Source organism: Agelaius phoeniceus, chromosome 3 (assembly GCF_051311805.1).
Source record: "Agelaius phoeniceus isolate bAgePho1 chromosome 3, bAgePho1.hap1, whole genome shotgun sequence".
Taxonomy (NCBI): domain Eukaryota; kingdom Metazoa; phylum Chordata; class Aves; order Passeriformes; family Icteridae; genus Agelaius; species Agelaius phoeniceus.
This window is the reverse complement of record NC_135267.1, coordinates 57,382,100-57,405,089: the sequence shown is the minus strand read 5'-3', so window position 1 is coordinate 57,405,089 and position 22,990 is coordinate 57,382,100. Positions and strand designations below refer to the sequence as shown.

General features: G+C 40.1%; 1 protein-coding gene across 4 annotated transcripts in view; it reads right to left on the bottom strand.

Annotated features, from left to right (window-relative positions):
* Window positions 1–21,860, bottom strand: part of EYA4 (EYA transcriptional coactivator and phosphatase 4) — a 140,621-nt gene extending 118,761 nt beyond the window's left edge. For 3 of the 4 annotated variants that reach the window (XM_077175346.1, XM_077175344.1, XM_077175345.1), the window contains exons 1-2: window positions 20,287–20,548; window positions 3,889–3,990 (exon numbers count right to left, since the gene is read on the bottom strand). In XM_077175346.1, coding sequence (XP_077031461.1) covers window positions 3,889–3,921 — 33 coding nt within the window. In that variant the 5' untranslated portion in view covers window positions 3,922–3,990; window positions 20,287–20,548. Of the gene's footprint in view, window positions 1–3,888; window positions 3,991–20,286; window positions 20,549–21,606 lie in introns of those variants that run through there. The other variant, XM_077175343.1, reaches the window with a different exon arrangement.
* Window positions 21,861–22,990: the final 1,130 nt, after the last annotated feature.

The following is a 22,990-nucleotide window of genomic DNA, read 5'->3' as shown; positions in this document are numbered from 1 at the left end:
CCTTTGAAACCCTAAACTAGCAAGTTAGCAGCCAAATTGTTCTTCTTCTACTAGTACAGACTGAACAGAAAGTGACAAAACAAAGAGTGTAAACCTGTAGTTCTCAAAATCCTAAGTGTGTCTGCTATACTGCAGCATGGCAGATAACTATTTAGGTGCTAAAAAATTATAGTTTTATTTATCACCTCCAAGATCAGTCTGGAAAAACATTTGTATCCCTATTGCTAGACTCTTCATAAATACAAGATCTGTAAAATTTCCTTTTCATCCATTTCAAAACAAATAGAACTTATAACGTAGCTCCATCTGTCCGTGTAAGACCAATTGATGTGGATTTAAGTATTCTCTCACTTGGTAAGTAGTAGCCTGCACCTGATGACAAACCTCACACCAGAACATGAAAAGGACCATTTGGCCATTTTCTTCTATCTGTGCAATACCTGTCTTACTATTTTCCTCTTTTTGACTCAGAATACTATTACTTGAGCCTTCCCATAAAGTAGAAGAAAATCCCATGCATGGATGTACAAATATATTCTGCATCTGAATTGGAAAGGAAAAGAGAGTTATGAGCTTTTTTGGACACACACCCACCCTAGAAAGTACAGTAGCATGATAGGCCCCATTCCAGACAGCTCCATGCCAGCTGCAAGGATCCACTGGATCTCAGCTGCACCTGATGGATCCCAGCTCACCTCTGCATCAGATAGTAAATTGCATCATCTTCCTACTGGTCTTCAAAATAGAGCCATTCACCTATTCACTTGTGAGTAGAGACAGGAAAGCCAAAGTATAATAAATTCTATTCTGATTCTGACTCTTTTTCCTGCTGAATGATCTTGATTAAGACTTGATTCCCCCACCTCTGCCAACAAGGAGAAGGCAGAGGAAAGGGGGCACAAGAGGTTTACCAATACAGAGGCTCTACAGTACAACAATTAGACAAGTATACTGACTTCTGGTCAAAAATAGGAAAAAGAAATAAATTACTGGCATAATGTGTATGTATATATATGTGTGTATATATATATATATATATATATATTAAATCTAATCAAGCTGGCATCTCAGAAAACAGCAGCTGCTCAATTCAGTCAAAAACAACTCTTCAGAGGCTCTGAGAACAGGGTAGCACAGATTCCTGAAGCAGTGTGTGGTCATGCAGTCACTGCACTGAGACAAAAGGGAAATAATTTATTTCTCATGTGGCAACAGGAATGCTGTGAAATTGCTCTTAGGTATGATGATATAAGTTTCACCTAACTGATATACTTTCAGGATAGGAATCACAGAACCAATCATTTCTTATTGGTGCATTTTTTGAGTTAAAATAATAATAATCTAAAACTTACAGAGAAGACTGTCAGAATAAAAGCTACACTACAGTATATCATGCTTCAGGAGGATGATCTACTCTCAAAAGTTTGAATAATTTCCTTTCTTTAAATAAAAACCTGAAAATTATTCTTGTTCACTATACCAAGGAACTGTGCCTGGCTTCTTTTCCCAAGGATGAAAGATTCTTTGACAGAATTCCCTGGGAAATTAATCCAATAAAGGAATCTTTCTCTTTAGAAAACTCAGCTGTCCATTAAACACACCATGCAAAAGCAAACACCTTCTAACCCATCCCAGCTGCAGAGAAAGGCAGTCTTTAAAGTAACCAAGGACGAGACTATTCGAAGCCAAGGTACCAGAACGAGTTTGAGCACAGGTCTCACACTCATGCTTATTCACACAATCTAATACAAAGGCAACAGGGGCTAGATCCTTATGCTCCATGAATTTTCATGATCTAAATATTATGCATTTATCTCCCAAAAGAAATTTTGAGGCTGGCATGAAGTACTTATGCTCCCTGAGCACATCAAGAATTAGAAATCCTGCCTGATGGGCAGAAACTGCCCAGAGCTAACCAGTATAAAATACATTAACCAGTACAAAACAGCACAGCTGCACTTCAAGCAGATACATCTGATACCTTAGAGTTTAAACCACCAAAGCCTCCTGCTTCCTGAGATCTCTAGCCCACAGAGATGCCCTGCCGCTTTTAAGCAACTAAGCCAGAGGTGCTATTTTCTTTTTTGAAAATTGGCTAAGAGAGGAGTTTAACCATGATGTAACAGTGAAATGGCTTTTGAAGTTGGGAAATGAAGGCTTAGTGCCTGCTCTAGGCAGAGAGGCCTCACAGAATTCCCAGGACAGTGCCCAAGCTCTAGGTGAGATTTTAGTCTCAGTGCCCACCTGGATACAGGGAGTGATGAAATGGCTCTCCCACCCATTACCTTCAAGTTCTGACACTGTTAGTGAAGAGTAAGAAGAATAAACTTGTCTGGAATCATTACTTTCTGTGATACTAGCATAAAGACAGCAAACACCACCTTCATAGGCAACACAGCACAGATTTCACCCCAATTTGCAATCTGCAGACCATTTTCACATGTAGCATAAAACTATGTAGGAATTATGAGAAATACTACAGAGATTATACTATGATGGGGTCATAAAATTGCTTCTAAAATATGTATTTATCACACATCCAGTGTTGCAAAAACATTTTAATTACTATGGAAATATGTTTTTGCAGTAAGCTAAACTGGCTCATCTACCTCCTGTTAATAACCACACCATGAATAGTCCACAGAAAAAGTGTTTCACAGACTACAAGAGATGAACTTCTGCCTAATCTTTTATGACCTTTATAAAACTTTATTAAATTATGAAGCCATGTAGCTTTTACAGGCTCTAAAGTTTTGCTTGGGAACACTTTAAATACATAAATATGTGCAGCTGTCCCAGGTAGTGCCACCATGGGGACTTAAGACACTGTTAAGACTTTCCAGTCCTGTACCATTTAAAATCGGTAATAAAACTCTAGTCCAAGATAAAGTCTCAGATAGGAGCTACCCAGCCAGGAGCAAAGTATTCCTTATTAAAGAAAATTACTGACATTTTAGAAACACTGCAACTCTTCCCCCACTTACTTGCACTTGTGTTACCCATAAAAGTCTCTAAAAAAATAAATATATATATATATTCAAACTTTTCAAGTTTATTGCATGGATAACCTCCTTCAGCATGTCAGAAATAGAAATACTAAATCCCTTTGTTCATCTTTAGTACACTAAGTCCAAGCTGAGAATCACAGGAATCATGGTACTGGCAAAATATGTCCCTGTTGTGAGCAGTAAGAAACAGCAGAAAATTAAGATGCTAAAAAGCCCAAAACATTGGATGGCAAGCCCAGATAGTTTTGAATTTGCTCACAGCCTTCTGTCCCCTCAGAACTGCAGTCTGGTGGTGAGGAGATCTGAAGATGATATCCTTAAAGGCAAGGAAAAATAAGAAAGGAAAAGGAGATGAAATGTCCACCCCATTTTTCCCAGAAATGTAATCAGTGAAAAGAAGAATCTGTCTCTGACATGGGATGGGGGATAGACTACCAATTCTCACAATCCTGAAAAAAATAGTGTATGTCATCTGCCAGTCTGACCATTTGAAACATTTTGCTTCTGTTTTTGGTAACCCTTGATTTGAAAAAACTGACAGACCGCTATGGAGATACATTTTAATGCAATTATTTGAACAAGGCATACCATTGTGCATGTTTCTAACATTTTATTCTTCCAGTGCAGCTTAATTACATCCCTCTAACAATCGCAGTTCCGCAAAATCTTACATAAGAAAGATCTTGTTCCTTTCAACAGGGAAAAAAGATTAAAACCACTTTTACCATTTAAAGTACAAACTAAAAGGTTTAAAACTAGGAGCTTGGATGATTTCCCCAGATCTTACTATAATTTTCAAATCCAAAGTAAAATCCTTTCACACAACTTGGTTGAACAGAGTTCAATTTATTCCATTCAATTTAGCAACATTTATACTTACTGACTGTTCACTTAGATCCTTAGAGTCTTCCATTGAGGTTATTCACCTTTCTTTTCCTCCACAAGCAGAAATTATCTTCCTTTCAATTTACAGCTCAGCAGTCTAAATTAAAAGAGAAGATTAAAAAACAACATGTTACTCTATGGTCCTCACTTCTAAGACAAATCTGCAATAAACAAACACCCTAACTGAGGTTGTGGTTTCACTAAAACCTGAAGCAAAGTTCCCATATGAAGATTATTTTAATGTAAAGTGCTTCAACACTTTCAGTATTATTCTGGGAACTATCTAAAATATACCAACAGAAACAGGGACTTTTCTTTGACTCCTTCAAGAGAAAAAATAGCTCTGAAAACAAACCAATAAAGAAGCTAAAATGTTGAATACAGGCAGCTGTTTAAGTAGTCAACAAATGATAACCCTTGAGAGAACATCTTAGAAAGACAGTTATAGAACAGAACTGCTTAATACACATTTAATGATAACCTCTTAGCCATTAAGTGTCTGACATAAAAACAGGTTATTATGCAATTATCAGCATGAAGTCCCCTCTCTAAGGTTCATTAAATTCCTTTGGGATTAAATTAAATACACAAAGTGGTTTCTAACAAGTGGCTCCCTACAAAGTGCTAAATGAGAGACATTATCCTAATTATCTGCTATGTCTATACCTTCTCTAATAGGGTGAATCATTCTCATCAAATATGGAGATCTTCAATAGGAAAATTCTATTTTCCAGGAGTTCTGCCTCTGAATGATCATGGTAGCCCTAACTAAAAAGCCACACTATTATTTTACAGTCTCCATTCTCAGAAAAGATCCATTTTGGAGTTAAGCAAATTTTCATCATTTAGAACAAAAAAAAAGTGACAGAGATATTTAATATATGCAATAATCATATCATTAACCAAAACTCATGTTACATTAAAAAAAACCAGTATGTAAACACATATGTTAAAGAACCCAAACATCCTGGAATTGCTTATCAATATTACCTAGATTTGTTTATCAAGAAGGCACCACAAGGAATTCCCTGGGACTCTGCTCAATAATACAAACATATTATGGATCTCTGTTTTAAATTCTGACCAGCAAACACTAATAAACACTACCAAGGGTATAACATGGGCAGCTGTATTGGCATTTGCAGAGTATTTGAAAGGAACTCGATCCATGGAACCTATGTGGAACCCACATATTCTCACCCACTGCCCTGCATTGCCGTCTGAGTACCTCCTCTCCTAATCTCAAGTGCCACTTACTTGCCATGCCTCCACTTACTCACCAAAAGTAATTTTGTTTCACATAGATATTTTCTAGAACACACACAAATGCACAGCCTCAGTCTACTTTGCTTTCAAGTTTCACCTGGATTTTTCCTGACACCAAATGACACCCTTCTGTCTTTCTTCCCTCTTGCCTAAGTTTCATTTCATTCACATTTCACTAATTTTTGCTATGATGTTACATAAGGAAAAGACAAATTTCAAGAAAATCATGTTGCATGTATTTCACCATATCACACAGCTGAAAATAATTAATGCTTTTCAAAATGGTTTTAATCTCCTTTCAACTTCAGAAGGATCCAAGACATCGATGTCTTCCCCCACAGTGCCTTCACCAAAACTGTAATCACTTTCCATTACTTTTTGGTCAATGTGGAGCCCACACTCCTGTATTTGTAAATATCTTCTTCAGTCTTTGTTCAATGAAGCTAAAAGAGGAATTGAAGGGCTTCTTTAAAATACCCACTATAGGCAATTTTTAGAAAGGAGCCTGCCATGAACAGTGAATATTTTAAGAGAAAACAGCTCTACATGGCATTGCCTGCAGCAGTCCCAATCAAAGGAGGCAACTGCAAACACAGTGATGATTCTGACTGATACTAAAATATTCCATTAATAACTTAAACATAAAATCTGCTTTGATTTAATTAAAAGGTTGTAGTGTGTTCATGTTATTGCACTGGTAAGATTGCTCTCAGAAAAAAATGGTCAAAATACAAAATTTGTAGAAAATTATTTGACCAGTTTCTAAGTATACTGGCTGAAAAGTCAGTATATATATAACTGGCTTGCATTCAAATAGCAAATGCTCTAATTCTGTCAGTCAGGCACTGAAGGTGGCAGATTCTTCACTTTCTGTATAAAACCCAACTATAACTCAGCTACAGAGCTACACCAGAACAGAGACCCATGTTTCTTTCCCTATTGATGGATGCTTAATCAAAGCACTCTGACATCAACCAATGGATGTCACATTTTTCCAAAAATAAACCCAGAGTATCAAAATTTTAAATACACCATGATGACACAAATCCAATAGGAGTTTTACTACAACGAACTGCCAATGATTCACTCACAGTATGTGTTGTGTCCCAAAATTCAGGAGGGTGTACTCACTGAATACATCATTAAATAAGCCACTTGTATTAGTCACCTTCCAAAAAAAACTAACTTCCATGAATTTTCAAAGTTACTTCACTGAATTTCAAGACAAAGACAAGCTTCTTTATGTCTTTGTAGAAATAGAAAATATGTTTCATACATCATTTGCACAAATGTGCTAAATTTTAAGTTTCTGGGGCACTGCTGTTCATCTTTACGCTGCCTCAAAATTCAGAAGTCCTTACTGGAAATGGAGCTTTTTGAAATAAAAGTCAGAAATAATATTTTATCAGTATTATTCTACCTATCAACAGCTAAATTCTGCTTCATTCTGAGCCCAGTTAAAGCAGCTGATTATAACCAACTGCTAACACAAAGATTTTTATAATGGCAGTTATGCCAACTGCACTTAGACCAAATCCTTTAGGGTTTAGTTTTATAAATTTGTAAAAGGGGAGAAAAACCATTAGAGAAGTCAGTGATTTAAATAAGACCAACATTACTCCCTAATAAAGATATAAAATTAAAGGATAATAGTAACCTCGTGCTGTTTTATGAGGCAATAATCCAGTTACCAATTCAACCTTGTAGTTTATTCCATCAAGAGAACCAGATTAAAAACAGAGGGAGGGAAGGCACTTTTATCCCTACTCTATTGCAAGTGTTTCTAACTGGGTTTAAATATTTTTAAAACTGTTGTTAAAAGTCTTAAACTCACAGACAAGCCAGAATGAAGAAAAATGTCTGTTTCTCCTCTTTACCCACTCCTTGCAGATGTGGCTTTAAAACTGATGAAGTGTTTTATGCTCCCAGATAAAAATTTTACCTTTCTAAGAAATGTCTTAATTAGGAGGATTCCTGACTTTCTTCATCAACAAATGCATTTAAATCTAATTTTTTATTTATTTGTTTTTATCTGGGGGAATAAAACACTTCATCAAATTTAAACTGCAACTTCCAGGACTTGACTATGAGGAGAAACATGTGTTTCCTTCCAGAGATACACACATAAGTTAAAGAAAATAAACTACTTGAGGATCTGCTGCACACAGCATTATAAATGACTGAAAATGTAATGCAATTTTATTTTCTATGGGATGTCTGCTATGATCCTGGGCTGCAACTTCCACAAGCTCAAGATAGAATGTGAATTTGGGGACCTACAGGTAAAAACCAGCCTTAAAACACTTGAAGTTTCCCAAGAGTATCTCAGAGGCTGCTTCAGGCCCCGCAGTTGGCCAGATGGGGATATGGATCTCCAAGAAGAATCCATCACATGGAAGAGGAGTTTGGCCATCAGAAAAAAAAAACAAACCTCCCCCATTTCACTTCAACACAAGAACTTGGGAAGAAAAGTCCTCTCATTTCAGAATCGGTCTTCTGAAATGAAATTCAGGGGCAGGGGGAGCATTGTCCTCAGTTTCTATCACATTTTTTCACATTATAATAGTATTGGGCACATTTTCACATTCTTTTTATTCTGTTTTATCTTAAGAATATCCACTTCTACTGAGATTATATCAGGTGATGCTCCCTAGTTCTTCCGAGGCTGTATCATTTGATGCTCTGGCAATATAGTTCAGAAATTTCATGTTCCCAGGCAAATATGCTATACTGTTTTACACATTTTAAAACGTGTTGGTAATAAGCCTAGGAGAAGGATGCTGCTGTGGTTTACACAATTCCTTCAGCCTCAAAAAAAAACTCATTTCTGTCACAGCCACAGGTTGGGAGTCAAAATGTTTAGAGAGCAGCAGTTACAAATAGAGTAATTTCTTATTTTCTAGTGCTCCACTTCAGCAATCTGTGATAGTACTTAGTGCTGATAGCTGCCACTGAATTAATGCAGGATGTGAACCAGTAAGTGAGGATGGGCTCCAGAGCCCAAACTCTCACAGTCTCTCAGGCAAGTCTTGCTTTGGATTTGCACCGCTCCTACAGAACATCTGAGTAGAATAAAGCACATTCAAGACACTGTGAAAGATTAGGCAAGGCAGGTAATGAGAAAATTGCATTAGAATCAGTACAAGAATCTAGTGCATACACACTGCAATCTCATTAAATTAGATGATTTCATGCTATTTGTTTCCCATGAAACCTGCTTCTTTGAAGGAACAGGGGAAAGGGAATGGGGAGTAACAAACAGGCACTACCTAATATTCAGTAATTTCCTACCCAAGAAAACATCCTTCTGGTCGTCTGTATGCCTATCACAGAAAGTCTCATGTAAAAAAGATAAAATATACTTGATAAAATAAAGTACCTTGAAAAAGATAAAATATCTTGAAAAAGATAAAATATCCTTTTAATTTCCTAAATTAAAAGGAAGCCAAATGCTGATTTATTAGAACTTCAACTTTGTCTGCCAAACAAAGCCATCCTGACAGTATGACCTTTTCACGGATGCATTTTCTTCCCTGAGGAAAACAGGCAGGTGGACAGAAACATATTCAGAATTTTAAAATTATTTTAATGCTCAAATTTTACTTTTCTTATTCCAGAAGGATTCTTGATGAAAGCAGAAATGGCTCAGGAATTTTGTATGTTTATTTAGCTTTAGTTGAGGCCTTTTCCTTAGCTGATGTCTACTATCTGATAGCAATATGAGTAAAATGAGCCTCCTGAAAAAGTCCTATTTTATTACAGAAACAAATCTTGCTCCATAGACTAGGGAATTTATGAGAATATAGTCTTTTCCTTCCTCTTCTTCTAATACCTTTTTTTCCTTCCTTGGGCCTCCTCTGTAGCGGGTTAAATATGGCTGTCTTTGGATCAGTTTGATTTCAGTCCACTTTTAGCTTGCTGAGGATGAGACTTTTACACTCAGAGAAGTTTTGGAGTGTTCTGGAAGCCTTTGTAGCACATCCAGTTCCCACTTCTATATTAGTGACTTCCAAAAAATGGAGCACCTTCCTCACCCCGAGCCCTTGGTATGCAGCAAGCCATAACATCATGTACCACCAATTTTAGCTCCAGGCACTTCCAGCAAGCCCTGATGGAATGGAATTGTCTTCCCTGGGTTTTGTGTTCTGCTGAGCACCTGCCTACATTGACTTGCATTTGCAGATGCATTGCTTAAACAGAGAAGGTAGATTACTCCTTATTTTGAATAATCTTAATTATGCTGGGATTTCACAGAACAATTAATGCAACTTAACACAGATGAACATCCTATTTTAGCCACATATACTGTTGTGAACAGGGAAGGAATACACGAGCAATTTCCAGGATGAGCTGACAAGCAAATGGGCCCACCCAGCTGCTTTCTCTACAAATAGCCCTCATTTTCACAGTAAATACTTGGGTGACAGTGTATGGATTACTTGGAGGGGGCTGCACAGGACACCCTTTAGGATCCATTCAGTGTCCTCATCCCAGCACATATCCAGCATGGATGTGCATAAGAATATGCATATGTTTAACCTGGGTACATGGTATATATTCTAATGTATATAGAAAGTGTGCTTCTGAAATTAATAAGCTTCAAGGTGTGATGTCAGACATCATTACTAGATTTAGAGTCTTGCTACAATCCCTGCTGGAGATGAAATAGTGTTTGCTCCTGCTAACACAACATTTATTTTCAGATCTTGGGTTAGGATGCATGTTAAGAATAGGCATGGGATTGTCAATATCCACCACACATTTATAGTTCTGAGCTTGTCTAGTTTCCTTTTACCTTCTCCCTCTCCTGAAAAAAAAATAAATTTGTAACTGTGACATAATTTATTTCCATCTTCATTTCTGAGCACGTGAAATATGCCAGACAATAAATACAGTAATAAAGACATGATTCATGCCACCAAACCACAACACACTGAGAACATCTCAAAATTCAAATCAAATTTTTAACTTTCATGCAAGTCACTATACATTTGTTAGACACAGTCTTGCAAACTCTGCATGGTCTTCAATTAATATTTGTATAATTGTCAGTTTAGGGTAATTTGCTTCCTTGAGCTGATTTTGCTGAAGATGGCATTGCTTTTGTAGCATTTATGGACATTTTATTAAAAAAACTAAGATGGTATTGCCACTCTACATCAGGTACTTCCAAAGTAGAAACAAGTCACAGCACCACAAAACCATCTGGTACCAAAAGCTGGCACCAAAACATAAAAAGCAGAGCAACACAGACCATGAGGTCCCTGCATCAGTTAGGTACGTGAACCAGGTAAGAAACAGAAAGGGTCTGTGACAGATCTGCCTGCTGATTCTACCATCATACAACAACAAATAAAAAAGGGGAAAACAGAAAGACTTCCTGGCAAATGGCAAACCACTGCAAGCACTGGATCTCATTTACTTTAGTTTTGTAAAAGAACATGTTGGTGCAGCATTTGTCTTTTGCAGCTCTGGGTTCCAACTTGACAGGTACCCAAATATGACTAAAACTGATTCCCCTACTCTTCCTACCCCTCCCATCCCATAACTGTGTAATGAATAACTTTGAGAATTTCAGAATACAGAATTTTAGCCCCAACAATACATCCCTTATCCTGGCAACATACTAATAATTTCACACTGTGAAATTACTAAGATTGAGACCAGAGCTACAAATCCACTGATGTTTGGGGGCTTCTCAGCTGTGAGAGACCTCTTCACTCTTGCTTAGATAAGGCATGCAGCTACACAGACTTCATCTATCTCATTCCAAATTAATCAATTACAGAATTTTCCAGAGAGAAATGAATAAAACAAATGCTGATACAGTTTCTGGCCTCAGTTTATAAACAAATCTAATCTAGAATCCCACAGTATTCCCCTAAAAATAAAGAGAAAAGAAAGGTGGTTCCCAGGGAAAAGAAACAAATCCCAAACAAGTAATGCAAAGATGCCACAGATAGAATCATACCCTTTCCAATTTTCTAATTAAAATTTTTGTTTTATTTTCCTACTAGCTGGCCATTTCAATATTTTAAACAACTAGGTTTTTTTAGGGAGAAGAATTTTGGTTTTTACTAGACAGAGTATTTTGCTTAACTTCTGAGACAATTTTCTGCTCTTTTTTTTTAGAAAATAGCTGTGAACAAACCAAAGAAAACATTTCAATTATTTATAAACAAGCCATTGAAAATAGAAAGTCTATACTTGGTTAGCTAGAATATTTAAAGACACACCGTCAATTTGAAAATATTAATTATTTCTTATTCCCTCTCCCTAAAACACATGTCTAATTTACCTTTTACATATAAAAAACCCCTCAAAAACCTTGTAAACCTTGTGACACAAAATAAGCATAAAATAACAATAAATATTATTTCTAAAACAGAAACATTTTAGAATTTAGGGGAACGTTAAAATGAGCATATCCACATGGTAAAACCAAACTGCCGTTTTACAAGGCTGAAAAACTTAATGCAAAGAATTGAGCCACATGGTATCATGAAAGCTGTGACAGCATCCTATCTACTCATCCTACCTGCTTTGAAAATCATGCCACACTTTGAAGAGTGTATTCAGCAGTATGATGCAATCAGAGTTACTGTAGTAGTTCAAATTACTTGCTAGGCATACTAGAAACATCCTGATGAAGAAGGAAGTTTACAGCATGCCCATCCTTTTTAGGTGTGAGAGTCATTGCTCAGCAGCTGCTATCCCTGTTACTGCCAAGTGTCTCACATGAAATTCTTGAATGGAAGATTTTGAAATGTCAGAAAGAAATACAAAGTAAACTCACTGAAAATAAACTTGGGTACTTTGGTTCCAGTTTGGTAGAAGAAATGAAATGTTTTTCTTAACTGAAGTTGACAATAACTCCAAAATATAGCATTTTAGAAACTGTTATTTCTTCATTCCGTGAACAGTGGAAAACAAATAGTGTGAATGCAGAACTGTCCCAGAATACAGAACTCCTTCTGGTGCCAGCATGCAGCTCAGGTGCTTTCTGATGGAACAGAAAAATTATTACTCGCCAAAACTAACACTGCTGCACCCCAGCCATCAAGTCAAACTGAAACCATCAGAACACAATGATTGAAAGTATAAAATTTTCTATGTACCATCTCTGTCCAGCTCAAAGAAAATGCAAAACCCCATACCAGATGTCCTGTGTAATCTACATTTTTATGCTGCTGATCCTCACACGAGCTGTCTCCACACATTTCGACTCCTGCCCCATCGGATCCAGCACCAACAGGCAACTGAAATGTTGTGACATCCATGGAACAGCTTGCAATCCTACAGGCAAATCTTTTTTACTATGAGCCAGCAGTAAGTGTGCCACACAAAGTAATTGTAAAAAACAGGTATTCTCAGATTTTAATGAAAACAACTGCTTTGACAATGCATTCTTTACCACATTTCCTCATTTACATATTTATTAGCTGTGATCAAACTATGTTACATTCTAGTCAACTAAAATTTGTTAATTCCCTGCGAGAAACATCTTCCAATGTTTAATTACTCCTGCGGTATTAAATCTGAAACCTCCAAGTTTTTAAAGCTTCCTTTCTAAAGCTAAGAAAGGGTACAGCTTTGCATTAGTAGTTGCACCCATACCACCTACACAGCTAATGTAATCCCTCTTACTCTGCTGAGTACTTAGTTTAAGTTACTACTCCTTTTTATGGTTACAATACCATCATTATAATTTTCTATGGCCTCCATTTGTTGTTTATTTGTTGGTTTGGCTTTTTTTTAATAAACAGCTGGCATGTAGTGAAGTACATACTGTTTGCTTGCTCTCAGTTTGCTCAATGAGCCAGACTGTTCTCATCAATCTGCTCTCATCATTATTTACCCATCCCTCAGTCTTTGTAGTAGCAGTACTTTAGGCATTACAGTCTAACAACAGAAGTATAAGGAAGTTTGTAAGAAGAAAAACATCTTTTATTATGTCAGCAATTGTTCTAATCAAGGGTATTACTTCTTGTAGAACTTACTAATCTTGGTGTCACTGGTAAAATAATAAATAGGTTTTGATTTGATGATTGCCCCCTGAAAAACCCTTTGTAATAACACGCTTTTTAAAGACTCGTTAACAAGTAACTATTTGTGAAATCTATGCTTTAGTTTGCTGTTTAATCCATTTCATTTGTGCCAAGTTGATTTTGTATCCCTCAACTTTATTAATCAAAAAGTCATGTCAACTCAAGACAGACTTACAGAACTTTCTTACATCATTACACTTATCTTTGGAAATCAAACTTGTACTCACATCAAAAATAATATCACTGGTTTGGCTTGCTTGAGTGTTCATAAACCCATGATGCGGTACAGTATGCATATTTCAGTGTTATATGGGAACAACATAAAAAAAGGCATTTGGAACATGATAGCCTGTAAGTTAATACTTTGTGACAGTGGAGACTAATAAAAAATAGTTGCCATAAATTAAGCACTTGTCTACAGTGACAGCTATGTAATGGCCACTTCTGAGAAATTATTGCACTCCTTTCCCCAGGAATAGTGATAAAAGAATGCAGCCTGTCACGAGCGCTGCAGCCCTTGGCAGTGACGTCCCACTTCTAGAGGGGTTATGCTCCGCCTGTTCCCAGCTTTTGGACGCAGTGCAAAGATCTGGAAAAGTTCTGTCGTCTGGTATCACGTCTGAACTTCCTTCAAGAAAATCACAGCTGTCCCCTCCAAAGGCCCCAGTACTTTCCTATTGTTTTAACTTGCACGTGTATCTGCCAATTATTTGCAGCTACTTCAATTTTAGTCAAAAATCCCTGCATCAACACAACCTTTTGATTAAAGATCAAGGGATGATTTTGTAGACAATGTTTTCATTCTGAAAAATTCCACCTATCCCACAGACTTGACCCTGCAGTTCAGTTAACAGAAGTGGCAGATTAGGTAACGGAGTCTGTGGTTCTGCAGCTATTTCTGCAGCACCGCTGCCAGGCTCAGCAGCTCGAGTGCTGCCACTCATTCCGACCTTTGCCTCGCTGCCAGCACAGCTGTTTGTGAACCACAGCAAGAGTGGATCCAACTTAAACGAGTGGCCAGCAGAGGCGGGTTAAGGGGCTGCTTTAGAAGTGCTGCCACCAAATGTGAAACCATGGCTTCATGCTTTTCTGTCCTCTGCCGCAGGAAACTTCCACAGATGGAGGTAGGACTTCAGATGAGGTTACTGCTATTGATGCTTATATGAACCAATACCCCTATATAATGATGCAAAAACAGAGCAAAATGCTGGATCTGTTCCTACAGACCTTACAATCAAACTATTTCAGACTTAGTCTTGATTTGACAGCATCTCGCAAGCTGCTGTTTCAATCCTGGACTTCCTTCAAAAAGCTGGGCAGTTTCACAACTACCAGGGAGCAAACTCTTCTATTTCATCTGTTTTGTGCCAAAAATTTGACTGCTCATCTAGCCCTTGGAGAAATCAGACTATCATTTAGTCAGAAAATTGGAAAACAAGCCGAAACATAGCTAACTAGATACCAGAAATGACTAGGAAACATATCATCTAGCCATTTCAGCTGAAACACCTCATACTGCAGGTAACTCCTAGACATGCTGCTGCACAGTGAGCACAGGATTCAGATGATACTTTTTGAACACAAAAATTGCTTCTCTGAAGGTGCAATTAACTGAAAAAAAATTAATTTGATCATTATATTACATCCTTCTACCGTGCCTGATTAGAATAAACATAAAAAATGGGTTGGCTGAGTGGAAAATTACTTTCATCTTCCTATTTAGAAAACCTACCACAGTTTAAATCTTGCCTTGGGGTAACAAGAAATGTTATTTTCAAGACCCTATCCCAGAATATAATCACTGCATTTGCAAAAACTTCTACATCATTCAGCCCTATTAGTTTTCAACTTATTAGTTCTCTGTGCTAAGAGGACCAGAACAGAAACGCTAGGTTGAGTCTGAGTTGCATTGCTTGGCGAGGAAATGTGCATAATCTCCTGCGCTGTGCCTGGTTTTGTGAGACCACATCTATGCTGGGACACTCAGGAGAGCTGGAAGAAAGACCTCATATGCAGCATGATGTCAGGATGCATAAACTGAAGTGTACAGAAGCTGGTTTAGCTGCTCTCTCTTAGGAGTAAGGTAAACTTCATTTTCTGTGATGTTCTGGGAATATACTACAGTGAATAAAAAGAAACATCCAGATGGGATTTAATATGGACTTCATGCCTTTCATTGAATAGGCTTGGAATTCATGAAATGTCCCTGAACAAGCACAACCTAATTATTCATTTCTTTGAGCAACAATGTTGCCTTAATAGAATTTTAAAAAATACAGACAATTATAGCAATATTTCTAACCGCATCATTTTCAAAAGTACAGTTACTGTAAAAGTAACATTTCTGTCGTCATGTATAAAATGCAACAAAAAAAAAAGTTCGAACATAGGAAACATAGGAGTATGAAAATGCCCTGAAAGGAAAAAAAAAAATAATTTGGACATTTACACTTAACTCTCTTTTTTATTTTCCTAAGTATTGCAGGATCACTTCTCTGTGCATGTAATCTCACATATATAATGTATATTGCAATACCCCACCAAAAGAGCAGACTGAACTAAGAATAGAGGACTAGATACTCATCTGGCATAATGTGAGACCACTCCAATAATTTCAGCATTCCTACTCCAATTTGCAACAGCTAAGGATCTGGCACAAAACATCAAGTTAAGTTTCCAATTACCTCATGCACCAGCATTGATTTCAATAGTTATATACACATAGTCATAGAGGAGAATTATTTGAAAAATTGCAAACTCAGCTCTGTGTTTCTTTTACTTTTATGGTCTAAATCAGACCTTCCATGGTATTTTAATGTAGGTTTTTGTGGTTTAATTATATATATGTCAAGAGTAGACTAGTTACTTGCTGATCTACCCAATTAAAAAAAAAAGGCAGCAGTAATTTTTCACTGCTGAGAATGTGAGCTTATACTGGGTCACATCACAATAGTATTTCATTTTAATGCTGCCAAAAAATCTAGTGCATATTAACTAAATCACGTAACTAATAAGTTAACATCTATGCAAAAAAAATCAGTCTTTGTGCGAATATTTTTCAGGTTGCCTTGGGAGGTCTTTTCTGTAATTTTCTGCTCCAAATTAGTCAAATTTTGTATAGCCTGGCACAACCCTAGTGCAAAGAGAGTATTCAGTCCGCCCAGGCAGACTGAGTTCTTTAGAGACAGCATTAAAATTACATCCAACAGAACTGCCCTCCGCTGCAGTTCTACAGAGAGCTGCTCAGTGAAAAGTCACTGTAATAGTATTTATTTAGTTAGTTTTAGGAAAAAGATATAGATCTCCAAATTAATTTATGCATAGAAATCCTCCAAACTAATTATTTTCAAACCCATGGTAACTGCAGCCTAACGCAAACTTTAGTGTCTACTACCCAAGCCTAACAGCCTAAAGCCAAAAAGGTCTGACTGGCTTATGGAGTGAGAAGCTCTGAAGATAATCACCAGTCATTATAATCTTCCCTTGGAGAAATAAGGAAAATTTTAACAAATTGAAAATAAAATGCTTAAACTTTAGTATTCCTCAGACAGCCATTAGCATTTGACATTTTGCTCTAAAGCCTAATGACTAGCCTATACAATCCTGTGACTGAGACTGCCCAGTGATACATTTCAATATAGGATAATCAATCATCAAAGTAATTTTCACTGTTTAACGTTAAAACGAAAAGGCAGCCAGCTATTCAACACATTTTTCAGGCTTGGAGATAAAAAGAAGAAAATTCTTTAAAATAGCTTTTGCCTTTAAGGTCCTGTATTACAGGCATCCCAAAAGCAATCCTTCTGGCAGCATTGCAAACTACAATGTAGACTAAAAATGTGAGTTTTACTGCCTTTTCAAAAAGATTTTATTATTTATTTGACATATGAGCGCTCTTCTTATCTGAGCTTTTGCATTGCAAATTGTGTCCAAGTTCCTTTAACCACTTCTGATTTAATGACAGATTTAATAACACTGCAACACAGAAATGTGGAATTGGCCAAAAATTATTTCATAAAAATCTGATTTCTGTACAGCAATGTCTAAAATGTCACCTAATACATACAAGTACCTCAGAAAGTTTTTTATGTATATTGTAAAGCCTGAGGCTTTGATAGGTAAAACATCTACTAACTTTAAAAGACAATAATTTATTTTTAATAACCATTTTTATTTAATTTTTCAAAGAGAAGCAGTTTATACCTTCAGTAGAATCATGCCCTGAAATCTCAGGGGTGATAAAAAGGCCATGCCAAAGCTGAAAGGTTTCGAATATCAAACTATACTATTATGTCAGGGTCAGCAAGATCAATTAGCGCTTTTCAATGACAGAAAAAGGTTAAGTTGGACACACATTTACACAATATTTAAGTCCAAAAAAGAAAAATAGCACTTATTAGGTGTACTTATAAACCTCTCAATCAATGACTGAATATCAACACTCTTCTTCCAGTTGCATGCCATAAATGCTGGGATTTTTTAACACAAAATGTCAAGAATATTACAGATATATTAGATAGCAGAAATACTACTGGATTCTCATGTACAAAGAAAAAAGCAAAGACATCTGAGTGTTGCTGCTACCAGACTTGGTTTAGTGGTGAACTTCCAAAAAGCTTTAAAAATACTTGATCAACTTGACATATGTCTGTCAGTCTGACGTCCCTGTGCTTGCATTTTTCCTGCAAACACTGACAGTACCAAAAATGAAAGCTAGTGAGCAAGTATTCCTATGCTCAACTAAAAAACAAACCTAACCCCACCCCTCAACTGGAAAATACTGTAAATAATCTGTAAATTAACTCATCCAAAATTTGGAAAAAAGCAAGTGTGCACCTTCTGCAACTAACAGCCAGAAACATGCACACCAGGAAGCGAGGAAACTTACATTTCAGTTCTTAGTATCACAAGAATACTCACTGGAAGCACAGGTATGTTAGAAGTTAATTCGACACCTGTTAATTCAAGCGTTGCCATCATAAACATAGCTTGAGCAAAGTAGCTGGTTATGATATCAAATAAAGCCAGCATAAAATCACAATAAAAATCCAGGAGATTAAGAAAACCTAACGAAAAAGTACACTGTGTTGAAATCAGTGATTTAGATTGCTATTGCCCTGAGTAAAAGCAATGGAAGATTACTTTTACTCAACGATATATTTCAAAATGTCTCTTTTTTAAGCCTGTTTCTTCAAGGAGCGATTTGAAATATTTACTACCAGACAGTACCTAATTTTAGGTTTTAAGTGCTTTAACAGCTCTATGAAATATGATCAGCAGCTGCAATATAGAAGTATGCTGAATAAACGCTCCTTATAAAAAGGGAGACCTGCTTTACCCTGAGTTCATAAAATCCCTACTTTCAAGAAGGAAAAAGATAACACAGGAAAAATTGAATAGCTGTGTCCTAGAGCGTTCAACAGAAATTCCAGGAATTTCTTTTTTCTTTCTGTGGTAACTTGTGTATTTAAGAGAGTAAAATGCTTTTTAAATTTTAACACTGGAGGATTGCACACAACATCGTCCAATACCACCAGTTCACCAAGGAAACAGACAGGTACCTTTCCCTCACCAAATGCCAATGTTTAACATTAATTCTAGGACTTGCATAAAGTTTAAAGAGTTGCATAAAGTTTAAAGAGTTAAACTTTAACACTTGCATCAGATGCTAAAAATATGCCACATGATACTATCTATAGCTGTATTTCTACAGTTGCCTTGTTTGAAATATTTTAACTGGGAACTGCAAATAAGAACCAACCAGTGCCCTCCTCAATACGCTGCTTGTTTAGGGTTTATTTCTTCCATTGACATTATCCACACAGAATAAATTTATACTGCAAAGCGTTGTGAGGCCATTAATAAATACAAATCCAGCAAGAGTAACCTTCAACTAAATTTATTATCAGTACCACCATATACATGTAACAATTAATAACTGCATACAAATTATCTGAACAAAGATGCATAAAAGATTCGTCAACATACTCCACTTTCATTTCTATTAAATCTGGTTGAAGAACATTTGGTAACATAAATACCGCTCTTGAAAAAAAAAAAAAAAAGGGCAAAAAGAGCTGTTTCAGACATAGCCCAGCTAATGTTAGATGTCAAACAGAGAAAGAATCACCAGGAAGAGAGAGAAATGTCAGTCTGTATTTCCACTTTACTCACAGTATGATATATATTGCAAGTATGCAAGCATTTGTTATTCGGCAGCATTTTCAGAAATGCTAGGGGAAGAGTCAAACCCGCAGCAATTTTACAAAACTTCTTTTGAGTGTTAGGGAAATGAAACAAAGATACGGCCTGAGCTTTATTGCAAAGTACATGCTTCTAACATCAAACTCCGAGGTCAGACCAGAAAATCTATCTGCCAAACAGAAAAGATACCTTCTTCATATAACTCCCTCTAAATCTAAACTGCTGATTAGTTTACCTTAGATACGCTTTCTAGTCTCCGCAAATGAAACACGTAAAACAAAACTCAGAAAACTGCAAATACTCGTTCCTTACTGTTCTAGCATGACTTCATACTTAAACTGGAACCGGCCAGGTCGCTCCCTTGTCTGGTTCAGCGTGCGTCCCAGGGTTTTTGTGAACACCAGCTATTTCCCACCGCCACGCGCGAACCGAGCGCGTCCCTCCGTGTGCTCGGCTGCCAGCCCTGCCCGCGGGTACGGAGCCGGCAGCACCGCGCCTGCTTGGCTCGGAGCGCCACTTTCATAAATGTAAATGAAACTTTAGATGCCAACTACCGATTGGCAGCGGCGATGCCGTGGGATTCCGCTCTCCCTTCCCGGCGGAAGGCGCCGCGGGGCTGCTCCCCGGCCAGCCCTGTGTCCGGCCGGGCACGGCGCGGAGCCCCTGCGGCTCGGGGAGAACCGCCGTGTGAAACGCAGCCGGCGGCTCTCCGCGGGTATCTGACTTTGGAAGTGTCTGTAATGACAGCAGGAGAAGGAGATTAATGGCTAAGAGCCCGCTGGTTTTGAACACGAAGAATCCTGTTACCTCCTTGCGGATCAAGTACGCGCGCACACCCGCACACACACACACACACATGAACACACAAGGCTTACCCACGTGGAAACGCTTTCTAACCAAAACACAAGTCCCCGCATCGCCGGTGGAAAAGGCGGCGGGACCCCCACGCCGGGGCTTCCCCGTGCCCCGTCCGCCGGCGCAGCGGAGACCGCGGCGGGGGCGGGGGCGCGGTGGGACGACCCGAAAATGCAACGTTTTGTCTTTAAACCACAAGAAAAACAAGCCAGGGCGGGGGAGGGGAACGGCAAGAGACATCCCCCAGGGAGAGGAAACGGAGAGGAACAAAAACGCCGGGCAGCTCTGTCCCTGGTCCCTTCGGACACTCGAAAAAGTGGCCGCCGGAGCCCCGCGACGGCTGCCGGCCCGGAGGCAGTGGGAAGCAGCGTGCCCCGTCCGCCGGTACCCCGAGCGCGGCACGCCCGCAGCGCTCCGCCCCGGGGCAGGCGGGCAGCGGAGACCCCCGAGCGCGGCCGGGGCAGCGCGGGGCGGAGGGCGGGCGGCGGGACCGAGCGGAACCGAGCGGCTCCTCCGCCGCTGCCGCCCCTGCCCCCCTCGGCGTCCCGGCCGGGCTGCCTTGCCCCGCGCTGCCCGGACCCTCGCTGGAGGAGCGGGGGTTTCGGGAAGGGAATGCCATCCCTACGTGTTTTCATGCCGCTCTATCCGGAGGGGACGCCGCCACCAGAGATGTTGTTTCCTCACAGCCTCCGGCCAAGCCGCCGCTGGCCCCACCGCCGGCCCTCGCAAGGGCAGGCGGCCGGCAGAGCGACCTGGCGGCCGGCAGAGCCCGGTCGCCCAGCCCGGGCGGGCCGGCAGCCCCCGGCCGCTCGCGGGGCGCAGCCCGGGCCCCCCGCTTCCGCCGCACCGGGAGTGGGCGGGAGGCGCAAGCGGGGAACAGTGCGACGGCAGCCGTCGCGGCTTGCTCCTGTGTCTTGGGACTTACCCCAGCAGTCCCCCAGCGAAAGAGCGGTGAGGGCAAAATAGCAGGGAACATCACCTGGACTGAGGCAGAAAGTCCGGCTGGGCTTGAAAAAAGTCGCCCCGTCCGCACGGAAAACCAGTTTGGGGTTTTTTTGCAATTAAACTCGCGTGGGGCCGGGGTAAAAGCTCGTCTCTACCCCGCGATGGACGGCTCCGCTGCTCCCTCCCATCACACTTGTTTTACAGCAACTTTGTTGTTGTTGTTGCTGCTGTCATCGAACCGACATGAAAACAGTGCTAAATAAACGCTAAATACAAGGAGACGCACACACCCCCTCCACGGACACATGCACATGCGACAGGGAACCCGTTTCCTCCACCTCCGAGCAGAAGGGGTGGGAGGGAGATGCAGGGACGGGGAAGTCAGAGACACTCACCTTCTCGCTGCCGGGATATGCCGCTTCCTTTATTTTAGGGCCGCTCCTTATTTATTTATTCTCGTACCTTCTCCGAGCCAAGGCTCCCCTTTTGCACTGTTCCTCTGGCCAAAACAGAACATCCCCCCTGCAAGTCGTCCCCCCCCACCCCTTTCTCCACACACAAATAAAGAGCAACTCGGAGCAAAACGGGAGGGGAAATTCGGGGCGGGGGTGGGGGGTAGCTGCAGGAGGAGGCTGGTACGGGAGAAGCCAAACACTCCTCGCACTTCAGTGAGTGCAACTAGTTGCCTCTCACGCACAGCAACGCAAAAAGTTTCCCTGGCAAGGGACGGGACTTCCCTAAGAAAAGGTAACCCCCTCCCGCCCTCCCGCCCAAAAAGGCCGTCCCGGGAGCGCGGAGGTGAGGGGCGAGGAGCCGGGAGCCAGCGCAGCCCCGGGGCGCCGCTCCGCACTTGTGCCGGGAGCTGCCGCAGGGGCTGCTCCCCGTGCCGGCCCCTCTCGGCACGGCAGCCCCGCTGCCCACCCGCTCTGCCCCGCTCAGCTCGCCGGCACTGACCTGCCCCGGGCTCGGAACACCGCGGCGGGCACGGACCGCCGGCTGACCCGGCCACCAGACAATTCCAAAGTGTCCCTCCCGCGGTCCCCGGCCTCACAGCCCGGGGCCTGGACCTTTTGCCTTCGCTACTCCCTGACATCTGCAGTTAGTAGTGATGGGAGCAAAGGAGGGGGCCCTGAAGGGTAGGACTGATTAGTGTCAATCCGCTGGAGTACAGGTAGTGAAGTCCGCACTCCATTTTTCCCCTTTGTTTTTTCTAGAAGAAGCCAACACTATAAAGTAATCCTGAGTTTGAATGATCAAGTATGATCGAGTGCTACATGACAGGACTGGTTGGCATACCCTTTTATAGGATACATTTGTTTCCTTTCTCTCAAGCTGGTCAGCATGGATGAAGGCAAAGTCCTTTCCTGCTCTGAAACTGAACACTCTTCTCTGCAAGAAATTCAGCAGCTGCATTTGGTCCTCTTTGCTCCATTGTGTGGGGAAGCGGAAGAAAATCCCTAATTGCTTAGTCACATTTCATACTCTTACTATTCGCCTTGTATTATCTTCTGACTATAGCTTCACTGAGTGGATTGAGTGGCTCTTGTTCAACCAGATGCATCTCCCTCTTTCGGTCAAGTTAACTTCACTCTCCAAAGGGTCCTAAGTAAAAGATTTAAAAGAGGAGGCAAAAGTCAGGCCCTATATTTGGAGAGAGATGTGAGAGAAGAGTCTTGGGCTTCAGAAGTCATGAATGTTAGAAGCTTTTGAGGTCAGCAGGTCACCAGAAAGGAGGGGGAAAAAAGTATGGATTTGTGAAAATTCTTTCCTACCTGCCTT